The sequence below is a fragment of the Perissodus microlepis genome, chromosome 16 (genome assembly GCF_051167445.1).
Source record: "Perissodus microlepis isolate ML-2025 ecotype Zambia chromosome 16, ASM5116744v1, whole genome shotgun sequence".
Lineage (NCBI taxonomy): Eukaryota > Metazoa > Chordata > Actinopteri > Cichliformes > Cichlidae > Perissodus > Perissodus microlepis.
Genome location: NC_140476.1, coordinates 17,448,678 through 17,463,898, shown reverse-complemented (window position 1 = coordinate 17,463,898; position 15,221 = coordinate 17,448,678). Strand labels below are relative to the sequence as shown.

Sequence of the window (15,221 nt, the reverse complement as noted above, 5' to 3'; positions counted from 1 at the left end):
TATCAACTTTAATTTCACATTTTCCACACCATGTTGGCCATCTGATCCAATTCACCTTAAAAATGATCACTTGTCAAGTCCTCACTACTTCCTCCCAGCCAAACACATTTCACCTATCTTTTCATAATCCCTAGTTCACTTCCACATGTATTAAGAGCAACATCCACAAGCACGTTTTCCCTCTGATGCTGCTGCTCTGTGCGCGCACATCAGTAAATGAATCACGTAGCACTAGAACAGCCCTTCTTCATGCGATCTTGCCAGACCTATTGGAGAAACCCCCAAGGCAAGATCTGTCACTGTTCACTCATTTGCTGGAAGACGATCAGAAACTATGTTAAATGCACCAAGAAACAACCTACACCGGAGTCTGTTATAAAGGCGTCGAGAGGATTCCGGGCAGATCAGCTCACTGTGAAGGGAGCAGGTTTCAACAGTTGACGCGGAGAGAACTGAGCGCAGGAAAAGCGATTAATTTTGATTATCTGAAATCTTCCAGCAGCCTTTTTTTCTTTTTGCATTTTCTGGCAACGTTTACGGGGGCAGTGCAGATGAGCATTGTCCGAATGAAGGATGCGAGAGCACTGGGTCCAATTGGACTGGATTATGGGATTACTGGACTGATTATAGGACAATCATCGGGCAAAAGTCGCAGCCGTGCTATAGATGCTCTTGAATGACGGGAACACAAAAGGTTGGACAGGAGTAGCAGCTCTATATCCTGCTTTTATTCTACTTTGTGGCATGGGTAGGCTGTATATGCTACACGAGCAGAACCCATATGCAACAGTGTGCCGCACAGGGAAAAAAGTAAATGCATTGCGAATGGTAACATCGGCCAATGCTGCATTTTGAACGGGCATGTCAGAATTTGCTGTAGCCTAGGTGTAGATGTCGCATGAGGGCAATGCGCTTTTGTAAGCTACGGTCTAACCTTCACCAGAGAGATTCAAGCGCTTTAACCTTGGATGCAGGAGGGAATATTAATACTTTATAGTCATCGATTATTCATTAAGTCCCCCCCGTGAGAAAAAAAAAACAACGAAAAAAACCCCAAAGCATTTCTCGTACACGATGTTGAATTTGATATTTAATTCATACATCAGGTATCGCCAGGCGGTCATCTTTGTTTACAGAAAGAGTTCATCATAGCCGAGCGGCATATGAAAGAGGTTAAAATACCAATTTAAAAAGAGGTAGCGGTTCACGCATCGATTTAGTACCTAATTAGCCAGAGATCGGCGTAAACCACATGCCGGGTTCGGGTTTAGTAGTCTAGGTTTGCCGTAATCAACAGGTTGAAAGTCAACGAGGATTTTTTTTTTTTCTCTCTGCCACTACTGCGGATCAGGTTGAAGGGATGCGTCTCTCTGTACCAGTTTTCTTACTGCTGTGGGTTAAAGCCCTGACATTGAAAAATCTCAATTATTCTGTCCCGGAGGAGCAAGGACCTGGAACTGTTATAGGTAATATAGCAAAAGATGCCGGATATGGGACCATGGAGAGAGGGAAAAAATCAAACTTCAGAGTACTGGAGAATTCAGCACCACATCTGGTGGATGTTGACCCGGAGAGTGGACTAATCTTCACCAAACAAAGGATTGACAGGGAGACATTATGCAGGCGTAACCCAAAGTGCCAGCTGTCTATGGAAGTGTTTGCAAATGACAAGGAAATATGCATGATCAAGATTGATATACAGGACATAAATGATAACTCACCCAGTTTCCCCTCAGATCATGTCAATATTGATATTTCAGAAAACGCAGCTGCTGGGACACGCTTTCCTCTCACTATTGCACATGACTCAGATTCTGGGGAAAATGGGATAAAGACCTACCAGGTCACAAGAGATGATTACAATACATTTTCTCTGGATTTAAAAGTGAGAGGCGATGGGACTATATATCCAGAGCTGGTGGTTCAGAGACCTCTGGATAGGGAGGATCAGAGTCATCACACCCTCCTTCTCACAGCAATAGATGGAGGGGAGTATCCAAGATCGGGCTCCATGCAGATCAACGTCAGAGTGACTGATTCGAATGACAATAGCCCGGTTTTTGAAAAATCCTCTTATGTTTTAGAGATTCCAGAGAATTCTCCCCCTGGAAAAGTACTTATAGATTTGAACGCCACTGATCAAGATGAAGGAAGTAACGGGCAGGTGGTGTATTCCTTCACTGGATATGCATCTGAGCGAATACAAGATTTGTTCTCCATCGACCCCAATACTGGCGTCATCAAGGTCCAGGGAGAGATTGACTATGAAGAGAATCCAATCATAGAGTTTGATGTGCAGGCTAAGGATCTGGGGCCCAACCCAATACCAGGCCACTGTAAAATTACCGTCAAAGTGCTTGACAAAAATGACAACTCGCCAATAATTAGTTTTGTTTCTGTCCGGCAGGGAGCCATCAGCGAGGCAGCGCCTCCAGAATCTGTCATAGCGCTGGTCAGAGTGACAGATAAAGACTCCGGCCGTAATGGTCAACTTCAGTGCCGGGTACTAGGAAATGTACCTTTCAGACTGCAAGAAAACAATGACAATTTTTATACGCTGCTCACTGATAGACCTCTGGACAGGGAAATGAAAGATGAATACAATGTAACAATTGTAGCCAGAGATAATGGGATCCCGTCTTTGAATTACACTAGGTCATTTACTGTAAAAATCTTGGATGAAAATGACAACGCACCACGCTTTACAAAAGCAGTGTATGTGCTACAGGTGCCTGAGAACAACATCCCGGGGGAGTACTTGGGCTCCGTTTTGGCCCACGACCCAGACGTGGGTCGAAATGGGACAGTGACGTACTCCATTCTTCCATCACATATAGGAGATGTTTCAGTCTACACATATGTGTCTGTTAATCCCACCAATGGAGCCATATATGCCTCCCGGTCTTTCAATTATGAGCAAACGAAATCATTTGAGTTCAAAGTTCAGGCTAAAGATGGAGGATCACCTCACATGGAAAGCACTTCTACAGTTAGAGTCAGTGTTCTCGATGTCAACGACAATCTCCCGGTTATTATTTTACCGCTTCTTCAGAATGATACAGCGGAAATCCCGGTGCCTAGAAATGTAGGTATTGGATACATTGTGGCTACAGTGAAAGCAGTGGACCATGACCATGGAGAAAGTGGACATTTGACCTATGAGATCACAGAGGGAAACGATGACCACCTGTTTGAGATGGATCCAGTGGGAGGAGAGGTCAGAACTGCCCATGCTCTTTGGGAGGAGGTCGCCCCAGTGGTTGAGCTGGTGGTGAAGGTAACTGACCATGGCAAGCCCCCCTTATCTGCCGTGGCTAAGCTGATCATTAAGGCGAACACAGACACAGCAACAGGAGGGGGATCCAGCGCGAGTGGGGAACAGCAGCACTGGGATGTGTCCCTGCCCCTCATAGTTACCCTCTGCATTATCTCTGTCATGCTCTTAGCAGTCATGACCGCCATTGCTGTCAAGTCCAAGCATCAAGATAAGGAGGCTGGGAATTATAACTGCCGCATGGCTGAGTACTCCAATCCTCCAGTGGGGAAGGGGAAAAAGAAACGGATCAACAAGAGTGACATCATGCTGGTTCAAAGTGAGATGGAGGAGAGAGATTCTGCGAGTCGAATGAACGTGGTGAGCAGCCCGTCTCTCATCACCTCGCCAATTTGTTTTGACTACCAGAGCCCCCTGCCACTCACACTGCCCAGGTCAGAGGTCATGTACCTGAAAACCACCCCAAACAGCCTGACAGTCCCCAGGGCAGGTTGCCACTCCAGCTTTGCCGGGCTTAGCACAGACACTCCAGCGAATAGGATGTCAGTGATACAGGTAAGAAGGATGCTGCACTGTGTTCTTTATCAGCCCTTTATTCTTGCTTATCTGTACACACTGCTTAGCCATACTGATCTGACAAAAGAAAAGTAATCGACTGAAAAAAGAGAAACTCTGTCACTGTGAGCAGACATCATTATTTTCACTTTTTCTCCCGCTGTTATGATGCTCTGAATCATTCTCTGCATATAAAGCGTGATACGGCAACTTACTGTTGAATCGTATTCATGTGCTTCAAATGGCATTTCACTAAGGAGAGGTTTTTTGATTTTTTTTTTATCCATAGCAGTATTTGAGAATCATTTCGAAATTGCTCAATCTTAAGTCTTCTGTTGGAAAATGGTACAGTTGGTCTTCATAATCAGAAAGCACTCTCAGTTAGACATGCAAACAGTGTGAGTCTTGAAGAAGGCTGCTGTGACCCTGCCAGATCTGCTGCTATAGAGTGAAAACAAAACCTTGCCTGAAATGTGGGATTGGACAGGTGTTTGAGCAGCTTGTCCGATCACATTACTGAACCAATGTGCACCAGACAGCGAGATGCACACAGCATAACCTTACAATCGCATTTTTCGCTCCCCGCAAATATGGGCCAGATCCACCAGCCCGTATCCAAAGTTGGCACGATAAGGCCATTAATAGGGTCCAGCCATGCCTTGTAGAGACGGCAGGGTTGAATACACGAGCCAGCTAACATGCTAATTTGACAGCATAGGCTTGTAGTGCAGTTTAGCACAGCAGAATTATGTGTTGTAAACGATGTAAATATCTAGGACAGTCTCACAGACAGTCTCATTTGGAGATGATAACGCAGATGACAAGGCCTGGCACTGTCACCAGTCACTAGAGTATGTGGGTGTGATCAACACAAACACATTATTTTCAAGATAGGGTGGAAAGGATGCTGATGACAGTGGCTAATGCTTAACTCTTCGCCTCGCCGAGGGAGAGTACATATGGTCACAATGGAGATTTGTTCCTCTCGTGATTTCGTCACTGCCAGGTGCTCAGCAGATTTTCTTGAGCAGATTTTCCACATGCTAGAGTAAAGAAATTCGAATCTAAAAACTGGATAAGGGAATTTCTTTTCCTGTCTTAATCTCATGTTACTTGGGCTGTCAATTAAAATTTTAACATGGTCAATGTAAAATATTATTTTCCTTTCATTTTTAGACTGAAAATTTTCCCTCAGAGCCCAATTATGCTGGCAGCAGACAGCCATTTGTTCAAAGGTAAGAGCACTAGCCAAAAACGCCCTGACCAGTGCATTTAGCTTCTTCACTTTTGTATCAAGCCAGCTGACTATGGCTATCAAACAGGAGTTAAGAGGTAAGTTAAATTCTTTTTTTTTCTTTCTTTTTGTCCTCTTCCTGTTCTGCTGCAGCTCAACATTTAAGGATGCAGAACGAGCAAGCCTCCGAGACAGTGGCCATGGTGATAGTGACCAAGCTGATAGTGACCAGGATACTAATAAAGGCTCACACTGCGACACGTCTGCCAGGGAGGCCCTCAAGATGAAAGCAACAGCAGTTAATGGCCAGCCTTTCGAGCAGGGTGAGTGGACATCTTGAAGATGCCTATCTGACTCTTACACTAGACATTATTTATAGTTTATCCAGTGGAAACATGCATGCACCTCACTGATCTTTAAGTGGGGGTCTACCATTTTGGGGGTGCAGCCAATGCAGCCACTTCTCCTGTCAAGAAGCTGAACTGTCATTAGATGCTGTAGCTGCAGTGTTACTTTGTCCCACTTTAACTTGCATGCAGCCTGAGCTGTGTTTCAAAGATGACATGAAGGCACCAGAGAGGAAGGCAGATGATAGTTTAAAAGGATAAAAGTGTTCCTTGGCTGAAGGTAGAAATTGCAAACATCTTCTGTCTGATTTAGCTATCAAACCACCTCATATGCATGGCAAAGTGTACCTCCGTAGGTGCCTTTCTTTGATCATGTCATTATTTTAATACAGGTTTGTCACATACATGTCCTGAATAAGATGACGGAGACAAGAAACATGATCGGCACTTGCGGTGCAAAATGACAGATATTTAAGGTGCAACACGACACAGAGCTTCCACCTTTTGCTTGGAAAGACTTTCTCAGCTGTTATTGGTTTTGCTGTGGTTGCACTGTTTTGAGAGGAGCCTGCTTTCCAACTGGAAATAGAAATGTTAAATTTTATTTCACAAATCTGAAACGATCGGCGCTGCCAGGAGTGTAATCATAGATGACTGTCAATCTGTTTCAACCTGGCTGACCTGATAGGGTCTGATATATTTAGCTATTGTGGATATAAACTGAAAATATGAGAGCAACTCTCAGTGGTAAGATAAAAGATAATGGGGGACTTGAGTGAAGTGGTGATGTTTCTCATTTCCTTGTCTGCGCCTTGGAAGAGAATGGCTGTGGTCATCATGTCCCTGTGCAGTACTTTCCACACCATTTACATCGCTATGTACTGTTTGTTTGCAGCATGCTCAGGAGGGCAGAGATGGAAACACTCTTGCGGATGCCAGAAGGATGTGCGAATCTCTCTCTCTCTCGATCTATCTCACTTTTATATATGTGTGAGTGTGAGTGTATGTGTGTGTGTGTGTGTGCGCGTGCTATGAGGAATTATGGTAGACCAAACTTGACTCTGTGGGAGGTGTAAATTCAATCACTTTTTTTTGCAGCACATTTCTGAATCTGATTCAACCCAAGTTCTAAGGCCAATCACATGAAGAGATATTGAAGGAGATGTTTTGTACATGCAAAACTGAATACTTACAAGTGCAGTACTGACGCTTCGCTTGACAGGAATGTCAGTTAATTTATAGACCTGCATTTATAAGATAAGAGAAAAACGATGAATTCGGGCTTTGCTTTTAATATCAACATGTTTTGCTAATGGCTTCCCTGCTTGCATGTGAGGAATGCAGTTAAAAGGCAAAACTAATGGTTGGATTAAACTCTGTTCTCTCTCCTGGGTTTGGTCAGTTGAACATTAAATGGTGTCACTGTCCGCAGACTACAAGCTGGAAGGTCTACATTATGCATTATGCCTTAGACGTGATCACACACACACACAAAACACCCTCCAACCCACATACTCCTTCTGTCTCTCACTGTCTCTCTCTCTCTCACACACAAACACACACCACACAAACATGCAGGTACATTTATTGAACAACAAAGCCACTGTTTTGCAGATTTAGACAAGATAGTGCTATTATCCAAAATGGAGACACCTCAGAATTTTAGTTCCAAATGCACCAACACAAAAGCTTGCGGGTTAAGTAGTATTGCTTTTATGTCTTTACCTTTACCATCCCTCTAGTCTCCTGGCTGCTTTGATACAGGTAATATATGCACCTGTGCAGCTTCCACCATCATGCACTCTGAATATTTATTCACTCTCACAGACACCAGATGCACAGTGGGTATGTTGCTAGGCTTTCTCTGATTCTATTTATAATGGGCAGGCAGTTTCTTTGTTTTTGAGAACACATTATTGTTGCATTCTACAGTTGCCCATAAGATCACAGCTATTTGTCACTTTGTCATGTTTCTGTTATGTGGCGGTGTAAATGCAGCAGCAGAATACATAAAGGTGCTCCGTCGTTTCAGAGCACGCATTTAACAAAATTTTACTCAGTGATAAATGTAAAATGGAGAGCAGGCAGAGCAGATGAAGGCACTCCCACTTCATTTAGCCTGTTTTAAACTATCAAAATCCCACAACATCTAACAGTACTGCTATACAAGCTAGTGTGCCTAGTTAATTTCCTATGTATATATTGTGTGTTATAGAAAAACCTGTAGTGTAGGACAATAAAAGTGGAAAAAATATCCTTTTGGTGCAATTTACACAATTGCAAAAAAAAATAGGGTAATAGCTTAACCTTCCCAATCAAACAGACAATATAAACAGTTAAAATATGCCTTTTAATGCACTTCAGCTGTTAATTAATGTGCTTGTTCTAAGCTATAACACCTCTTTTTGGCACCCAAGTGGAGACTGCAAAATCCCTAAACATATATATATTATAACTGTAGTAATATAAACTATTTAATAATCTTAATTGCAGGATAGGATAAGTTATAGCTTTTGATAGACACTATAAGCTCGTGTGTATGAGCCTAGATATGCTTAAAACTCCACAGGTGCCATATATACAATGTTTACATGCTGGTAATAAATTCTAAGCAGAAAGGTCTATAATGTAAAGTATTATCTGAGTAACAATTTAATCTTATATAATATAAACATGTCTTTCAATTACTCTGGGCTTTCTAGCACCACACAATAGTGCAAACGGCAAAAATACCTTACTCTGTTGTTGGTGTACCTTCTAAGCACATACATCCTTTTGCATCAGCATCATCTGCTCGCTCCTCCGCACTGGTGATAGGCAGCATGGAAATGAATTCAGCATCTCCCTGCTTCTCCTTGCTTATGCTTATTGTTCTGGCCTTGTGTATCTGTGCATAAAAAATACTTTTTTCTCTGTGGTGGAGAAAAGAAGATGGAGAAACACAAATGCATGGGGCACAGAACTGTAATCTGGGGTGTAGATGCATCAAAGCGTATAGCACTTACAATATGCAGGATCTGTGTTGCAGTTATGCCAAATCAAAGCCATAATTTAGTTCTCTCTTGTAAGATGCTTTTTGAGCAAATGCATATTTTGAATCCTGACAAAGCGCCATAATAGTTTATGCTAAGAATGTAACATAAGGTCTTACAACCTCCAGCATGAGAGGAAAAAATCATTGCTGCCCAAAACCCAGAAATACAAATTTGTTTAGTAAATCTAAGAGTTGCTATGGCTTGTCAGCATCTACTTGTGTTTTCAAAGATACATTTACACATCGTACTGACCCAGTACAAATATGAGCGACCAAGAGAAGACTTTATTTCTACTGTTTAGATACAACTTTAACAATAATCACAAAGGTTTCTATTCTTTACCTTGGATCTGACAGGCCACATGCAACTTAATATAAACTGTAAAAGCACAATCGATGATGATCATTGACCTGAGAAAACTTGATAAAGCACATGTTCCGCTTATATCTTATATAAAAATACATTAAAAATTTTTTTTAAAAAGTAAAATATAAAAAAAAGATCATAAAAAGATCAAAATTTCCAGATCATTGGACTAATTATTAGAGCTATCTGTTAAGAAAATGTGAGTCTGTGTGCATTAGCTGTGCACCGGCTGGTTTAATTCTTCTCAGAGCACGTCTCACATCACACATTTATATAAAGGATCTTCAATTCTACAATGTTTGTTATGTTTACTTAGCTGGGAATAGCAGCAGAGCAACTAGCAGCACACAAAGGTAAAAGGTGGGGTTTTCATTTAGTGAAATCTGCAAGGTCTGTGTTTATACTCATTTTGATGTGAGATCTTTCTACAGAAAACCTCAATATGAAAAAAATTGGCCTGTATAAACAGACAAAAGTCACATCTCATATACAATTAGGAGATGACATGATTTAAAATTACACCTATTATTCCCAAAAGTCTTTACTTTGCACATAAAACACACACAACGTTACAAAGAAATGACTGTTGCCCTTTCAAGAAATCTGTAGCACACTGAATGCCATTTTAACATTTGTTGGGAAGAAAATGTAAAAATCTTTCCCTTCAACATTTTTGCAGACGTGGAATCTGTAAAACGGTTCTTATGTAAATTAACAACCCCATTTAAATCTGCCCAGTCCTTATAAATAACAGTTCCATTATATCCTATGGCTATGTGTGGGTGTATTGGTGTTCGTATACTTGAGCAGCGGTATGTGATAATTGTGGCATGTACTTTGCAAATGAGCTTCCACTGGCTGTGTGGCACATGGTGCTGCTTTTTACTGCTTTTGGGGGTTTTGGCATAGAGGAGGTATCTTTTTTTTTATTTTGAACTTCCTCTTTGCCGTTCAGTATCCTCCAGCAAACTGGTCGAGGCCAGTTTATGCGGAAGGTACTGTTGCCTTTGAAAAGGAGGATCTATCCACCTCTTCTAGGATGAACGCGTTCATGTGGAGCTTCCTCTTATTCCAGGCTGTGTATTCCCATCCTCATCAAAGCCGGGTTTCAAAATAAGATCAAGTGCCTCATTCAGGGTTACTCATTTGCTCCACAGAATGACATGTGAGCAAGATAGAGGAGTCTTATCTAGCTAATCAGAGTAGCATCAAGTCATGTGAATTAAATATTGCAGTTATTTATATAAATGAAATACAAGTTTTGATTGGAATTTTAGTTGCAGGAAAGTGATTTTTTATTTATGAGAGAGGAATGATGTGAAGATTTAACATCATATGTAACAAGATTGTATTAGCGGTGTTTGTGTCCTGTTTTGTTTGTGTCCCAATCTGTATTAATGTCTCCCCCATTCAACAATAAGCGTACAAGCCATCTATGTCTTGATGCATGCTCAGTCATCCAGGTAAGGAAATGCCAGAAAGTTGATTCTGTTCATCTGGAGATAAAGGAAAACACTATCCCCAAGTAAACAGAATCAATTTTCTGGGATCTACAACATCTAAATATTTAATCAAATACTAATCAACTCATTGTTTGAATTTCTTTGTATATTTAGTGAAAGGGTGCGTTTAAAACCTCAAAGTAATCACAACAAATAAAAACTTATTTTTTTACATAAGTTTAATCAGTCAGCAGAACAATTGGAGGATTCTTTGAAATATTAGTTTTACAGATTAAATTGCAGTTTCATTTTCATGTATAGCAAATGAAAGAAAAGTAGGATTTACCGTCAATTTACAAAGACGTGTTTGACATTTTTCTTCTTGTGGCTACATGCAAGACATCTCATTGCATCATTGTCAAATTAATTTCAATAGCAAAGTGTAATGGCGTCAGGAAAAACAACACCTTCTACATCATTACACCATGGAAATTGGCTCTGTGGTACGTGTTGCTTTCTGTGTGCTTATTGTACCCCTCCAGGGCTGGGTGTGGTGTGAAATGTAAACCATGGATTTACAACCCAAATATAGAGCGCTGTCCATTTCTCCTTTGTTGCTGACATTTAGTGCCATGAACACGTTGTGCAGTCCTGTGTTGTGGTGTGCCGCATCAGCCAATCAAGCAGAATCTACTGCAGCCATGGAATATCCAGCAGACCACTTAAATCACCAGTACTCAATACTTTCAGTGTGGATTATATTTAAAGCTTATTGTTTGGCCTTTTAAAAGAAGCTTATGAGAAAGATTTAATCTTAATTTTAGCCAGTGTCCAAAGACAGTTGTTTAGGGAGCTTGTTGATGACTGTTTACTACAGCAGAGGTCCACAAGTGTTCAGAGAACAGCTTAGTTCACAATATGCATCCACTAAAAAAGATGAAAAATGTGCCAATGAGCCCCTGGCTATGCACCAGAGTCCTTTAAAATAAATAAAAGAAACACTCAAGGTCAAATGGCACTTCCACAATCAAACTAAAATCCACTGACTTGGATATATTATTTTAGTGTTAATATAACAGTTTTTGAACTCCCTCCCAAACATTCTATCTTTTGAAGTTTTAGAAAAAATATACAAAAATGAAAATAATGAGCCCGCACAATGTCGAACAACATCCCAACTACGGAGTGTTTCAAAACTTTCTGGTCAGAAATGGCGAATGCAGTCATGCAAATTCAGGCTTGTTTTTCTTTCTTTTTTTGTTTATTTCACACAAACATCTTCTGATGGAAATGTAAATGAAAAAAAACATCACTTCCTCTGCACCAGATGATATTTTCCAGGAAACACCTACACAGGTTGTTGAGAATAGCAGAGGGAAAAGATTTCATATATAGGACGAATCATTCATTTGGTACAATAACGGAAAAAGAAAAGAGTAAAATTAACTTTTTTTTGTATGACTTTATTTGCGTATCAGTACTTTAAGGTTGCATCGTAAGCAGTTTTTAGAATGGAAAACATGCATTGCTAAATTCAAACCCTCACAGTTGCTGTCGCAATAAGCTGCTGTTGCTATTTATTCTGAAAATGTCTGGTGACACATACTCTATATCAACAAAGATACTTAGCTATGAGCTGGATTTTAATAGCATCAAAATTTGCATCCGTTTGTGGCGTTTTATTATTGCTGCTCATCCTTCAAATGCCATCTACATCATCTTCTGTTTTTTTTTTTTTTTTACTCACCCCAGCATGGTCCAATAACAAAATGTTTAACTGTTTTTACAGAGCAAGACAAATCAGTCCACTGCACCGATGAATGTCGTGCACTGGGACATTCTGACAGATGCTGGATGCCAAAGTTACGGGTAGGAAGCCAAGCAGACAGCGCCGATAATCGCACCAACCTTTTCATCCCTGTGGGAATGGATGCCATGGTAGAGACAGAGATTTATGGCACCATCAGCTGCAACAGCAGAAAAACCCTCAGCACGTTTGGAAAGGAACAGCGGGACAGTACAATCCTTGTGGCCAATGTCAAACCTTACTTAAAATCGCAGCGTGCACTAAGCCCACCGCTCCAGGAGAGTCCATCTGCGTCTAGTAGTCCCACCAAGAGTAGTGTGCCCCTGGACTTGGCCAACCAAGAGTCCAAAGAAGTGAGGGACGGGGGTTCAGACAGCAGTGCCTATGGCCCTCCAGATGGCCAGTGCTCCCCACTGCACACAGAATTGGAGGAGCCCTCCTACCTGACCTGCGAGCTCAGGCCTAAGTCCCTGTCAAGCAGTCTCATTCACAGCTCTGTCATCAGCCAGGAGTGTGGGGGGTCAGATTGTGCTCTCGACCCTCGGGACTCTGGTAACTGACAGGTGGGGCGCGATCCCGTTCTCTCTCACCTGCCAGGGGTGATGATGATATCACAGATCAAATGACCAAGAGCTGATTTAATTTGACCCACAGAGGTGTTCAGACACGCATTGTAACCAAAAACCATCTGCTTTGTATGTCTTTTCTTTTTGAGTTTGTGACTTGTTGTGTTCAAGTGAAATATGTGTCTTTGACTGCTGTGAAGATTTGGGGGTGGGTGGGAGTGGGGGGGAGGTGGGGGCCAATCAGTGCTTACCTGACTACAAGTGTTTTCATAGTGTACTGTACCCGTCGATTTAGGTGTCTGTATTTTACACATTTCAAACTCCAATTTTGTGAGGCTGTTGAACAAATTGCTACTGTTAAGCTATTGAGTCCTGTCTGCTTTTGTACAGTGAAGCTTTCTGTCTCCATTTAGTGTATAAGGAACATCTCTTTGAATATCACAGCAACTGAAATACATATCAGTGACGTTACATTCAAAAAGTGAAGTGTCTTATGAACTGTTAATGGTGGTGCAACAGGGAATGTCCCTTTTCATAAAACCATTTGAGGTTCCTCGAAAAACAATTTTTTAAGAATGTATTTGTAATTTTATTGTCGTCCTCTCTGCAGTTTATGTGAAAATAAGCTGAGCTTACACGTGAATGTGGGCCACTGTACTTGTTGTGTATTTTATTAAATTTGTATACACTGTGCGTGCATGGAAGGCAATTATTTTTGACTGGTGACAACTTCTGAAGTTGTCTTGTTTATGTGAGAGAAGTGCTTTTATGTCTACAAGGTGCTTAATGTGTGTTAATGACAGATAGCACTAGTGACTCTGCAAATGTGCCAACTTTAGCTATATACTGTATACCAGCACATGTGACCTAGCAGTAATAAAGATCTTAGTCACAGAAACTGCTAAAGAAAATCACAATCAACATTTTACACAGCTATTTCTATTTAATAAAGGCAAATAAAAACAGGCACTGTGTATTAGTGCACCCACCAGAAGATGGCTTGACTCCCTCTGCTCAATGCTTTTATTAAAAATATGCATCGTACGGTAGAGATGGATAAATTTTCAGGGATATTTTTAAATTCAAAGTCATCCGAGCTGCTGTCAGTCTGGGCTACTTGTGATTATAGGTTTGTTAAATATGCATGTTTCCTGACAAATGATGAGACGCGACTCTAAGAAAAAAAAAAGGGAAAAAAAATGACATTCAGCAGTAACAAGCAGTTACAAGCAAGGACTTTTGCAATGAATTCTTTGATTAGATAAAATGAAAGTTTAATGATCCCTGTGGGGGGAAGTAGGTCATTGCAGCAGCAAAGGATTGAACAAATAGTGCTATTAGAGGTTATCACAACTATATGCAAAAAAAGAAAAAAAGAATAATGCATCAAGCACAAGTAAAACATCTTCACTGTAGCGATTTCAAGGTTAGGAGAACCTAGCGTTTAATATCCAGGGTTTTATAGTCTTTTTACTGACTGTACAAAATGTTCGATATTTGCTCCCTTCCTCATTACGAAACCAAATGTGCAAATTTGCTGTTTGCATGCACTGTACTCTATTTACTATTCAATCAAATGCAGAAGGGGTAGGTGTAGTGACAGAAGGCCATAGTCTGCAGACATATTCAAACAGACAAACTGCAGCAATCCATCCATTTACTAAATTCTCTCCTGCTTTCCAAATGTGGCTGCTGGTTATCCATCGCAGCAGAAGACAGGGATATACATTTTTTTTATTCCTTTTTATTTTTATTTTTGAAAACTGCCAAAATACTCACTTGACACTCTGTGTATGGAGAGATTAAACATAAGCATGGATGTATGTTTACAAAGTTAGATCACTAAACTTCCTGGAATCCTGGAAATGTAAAAGTGTTTTCTATTTTCTCATCTGTATAACCATCACACAAAAGCCTCTCGCTTCTTTTTACTTAGTTTAGTTTAGTTTCTCCATCTGGAGACACTGACTTTTGTACCCTGGCTCAGTGAGCGGTTTGAGAATGCCTTGTTTTTCATGAGCTCTGGATAACAGAATCCTGTCATCTACTGAGAGCTGACTATAAGTACGACTCAGTTTCTCCTTGGGGAAAACACATTAATTTGGATTTTGATTTGCATTTGTTTTGGTGCTGGTATTGACACAATTCCAGACCTAGATGTCTCATCTCAGCAGGCAGCTCTGATGAGCTCATCTGCATAAGTTGAAATACTCTTTGAGAGGGAGATTGCGTGGGTCACAGCAACTCATCCCATTGAAATACAGACAGAAACATCACATCATTTTATCTGTATCAGTCCCAGGGTTTCAGAACACGAGGGATGAAGACAGGTGAGCAGAATGTCAAGTGGAAAAGGGTTGAACCATTTGCTGCGACTCTTACTCCTCCAACTTTTGAACACTATATCACTTAAGGATGTAATACAGGTTAAACTTCCACTTCTGCAATAATTATGCAAAATTTGCTTTGAAGCAAGCCTTTTCTTAATTAACACTGTGCTACAGTACCGCTGTTTGACAAAAAGTGCTGTGTTGTCGAGGGGAGCTGAATGCAGATTAAGGACCAGCATGCAGTGTTGGATGAATATGACTTGTC

General features: G+C 40.9%; 1 protein-coding gene across 1 annotated transcript; it reads left to right on the top strand.

Annotated features, from left to right (window-relative positions):
- The first annotated feature begins 209 nt into the window (after window positions 1-209).
- Window positions 210-13,319, top strand: LOC146370682 (protocadherin-17-like). The gene is made up of 4 exons (XM_084954849.1): window positions 210-3,829; window positions 5,006-5,064; window positions 5,217-5,386; window positions 12,043-13,319. Exons 1-4 carry the CDS (start codon window positions 1,361-1,363, stop codon window positions 12,618-12,620), a joined length of 3,276 nt encoding a protein of 1,091 aa, XP_084810975.1. The 5' UTR covers window positions 210-1,360; the 3' UTR covers window positions 12,621-13,319.
- The last annotated feature ends 1,902 nt before the right edge of the window (window positions 13,320-15,221 follow it).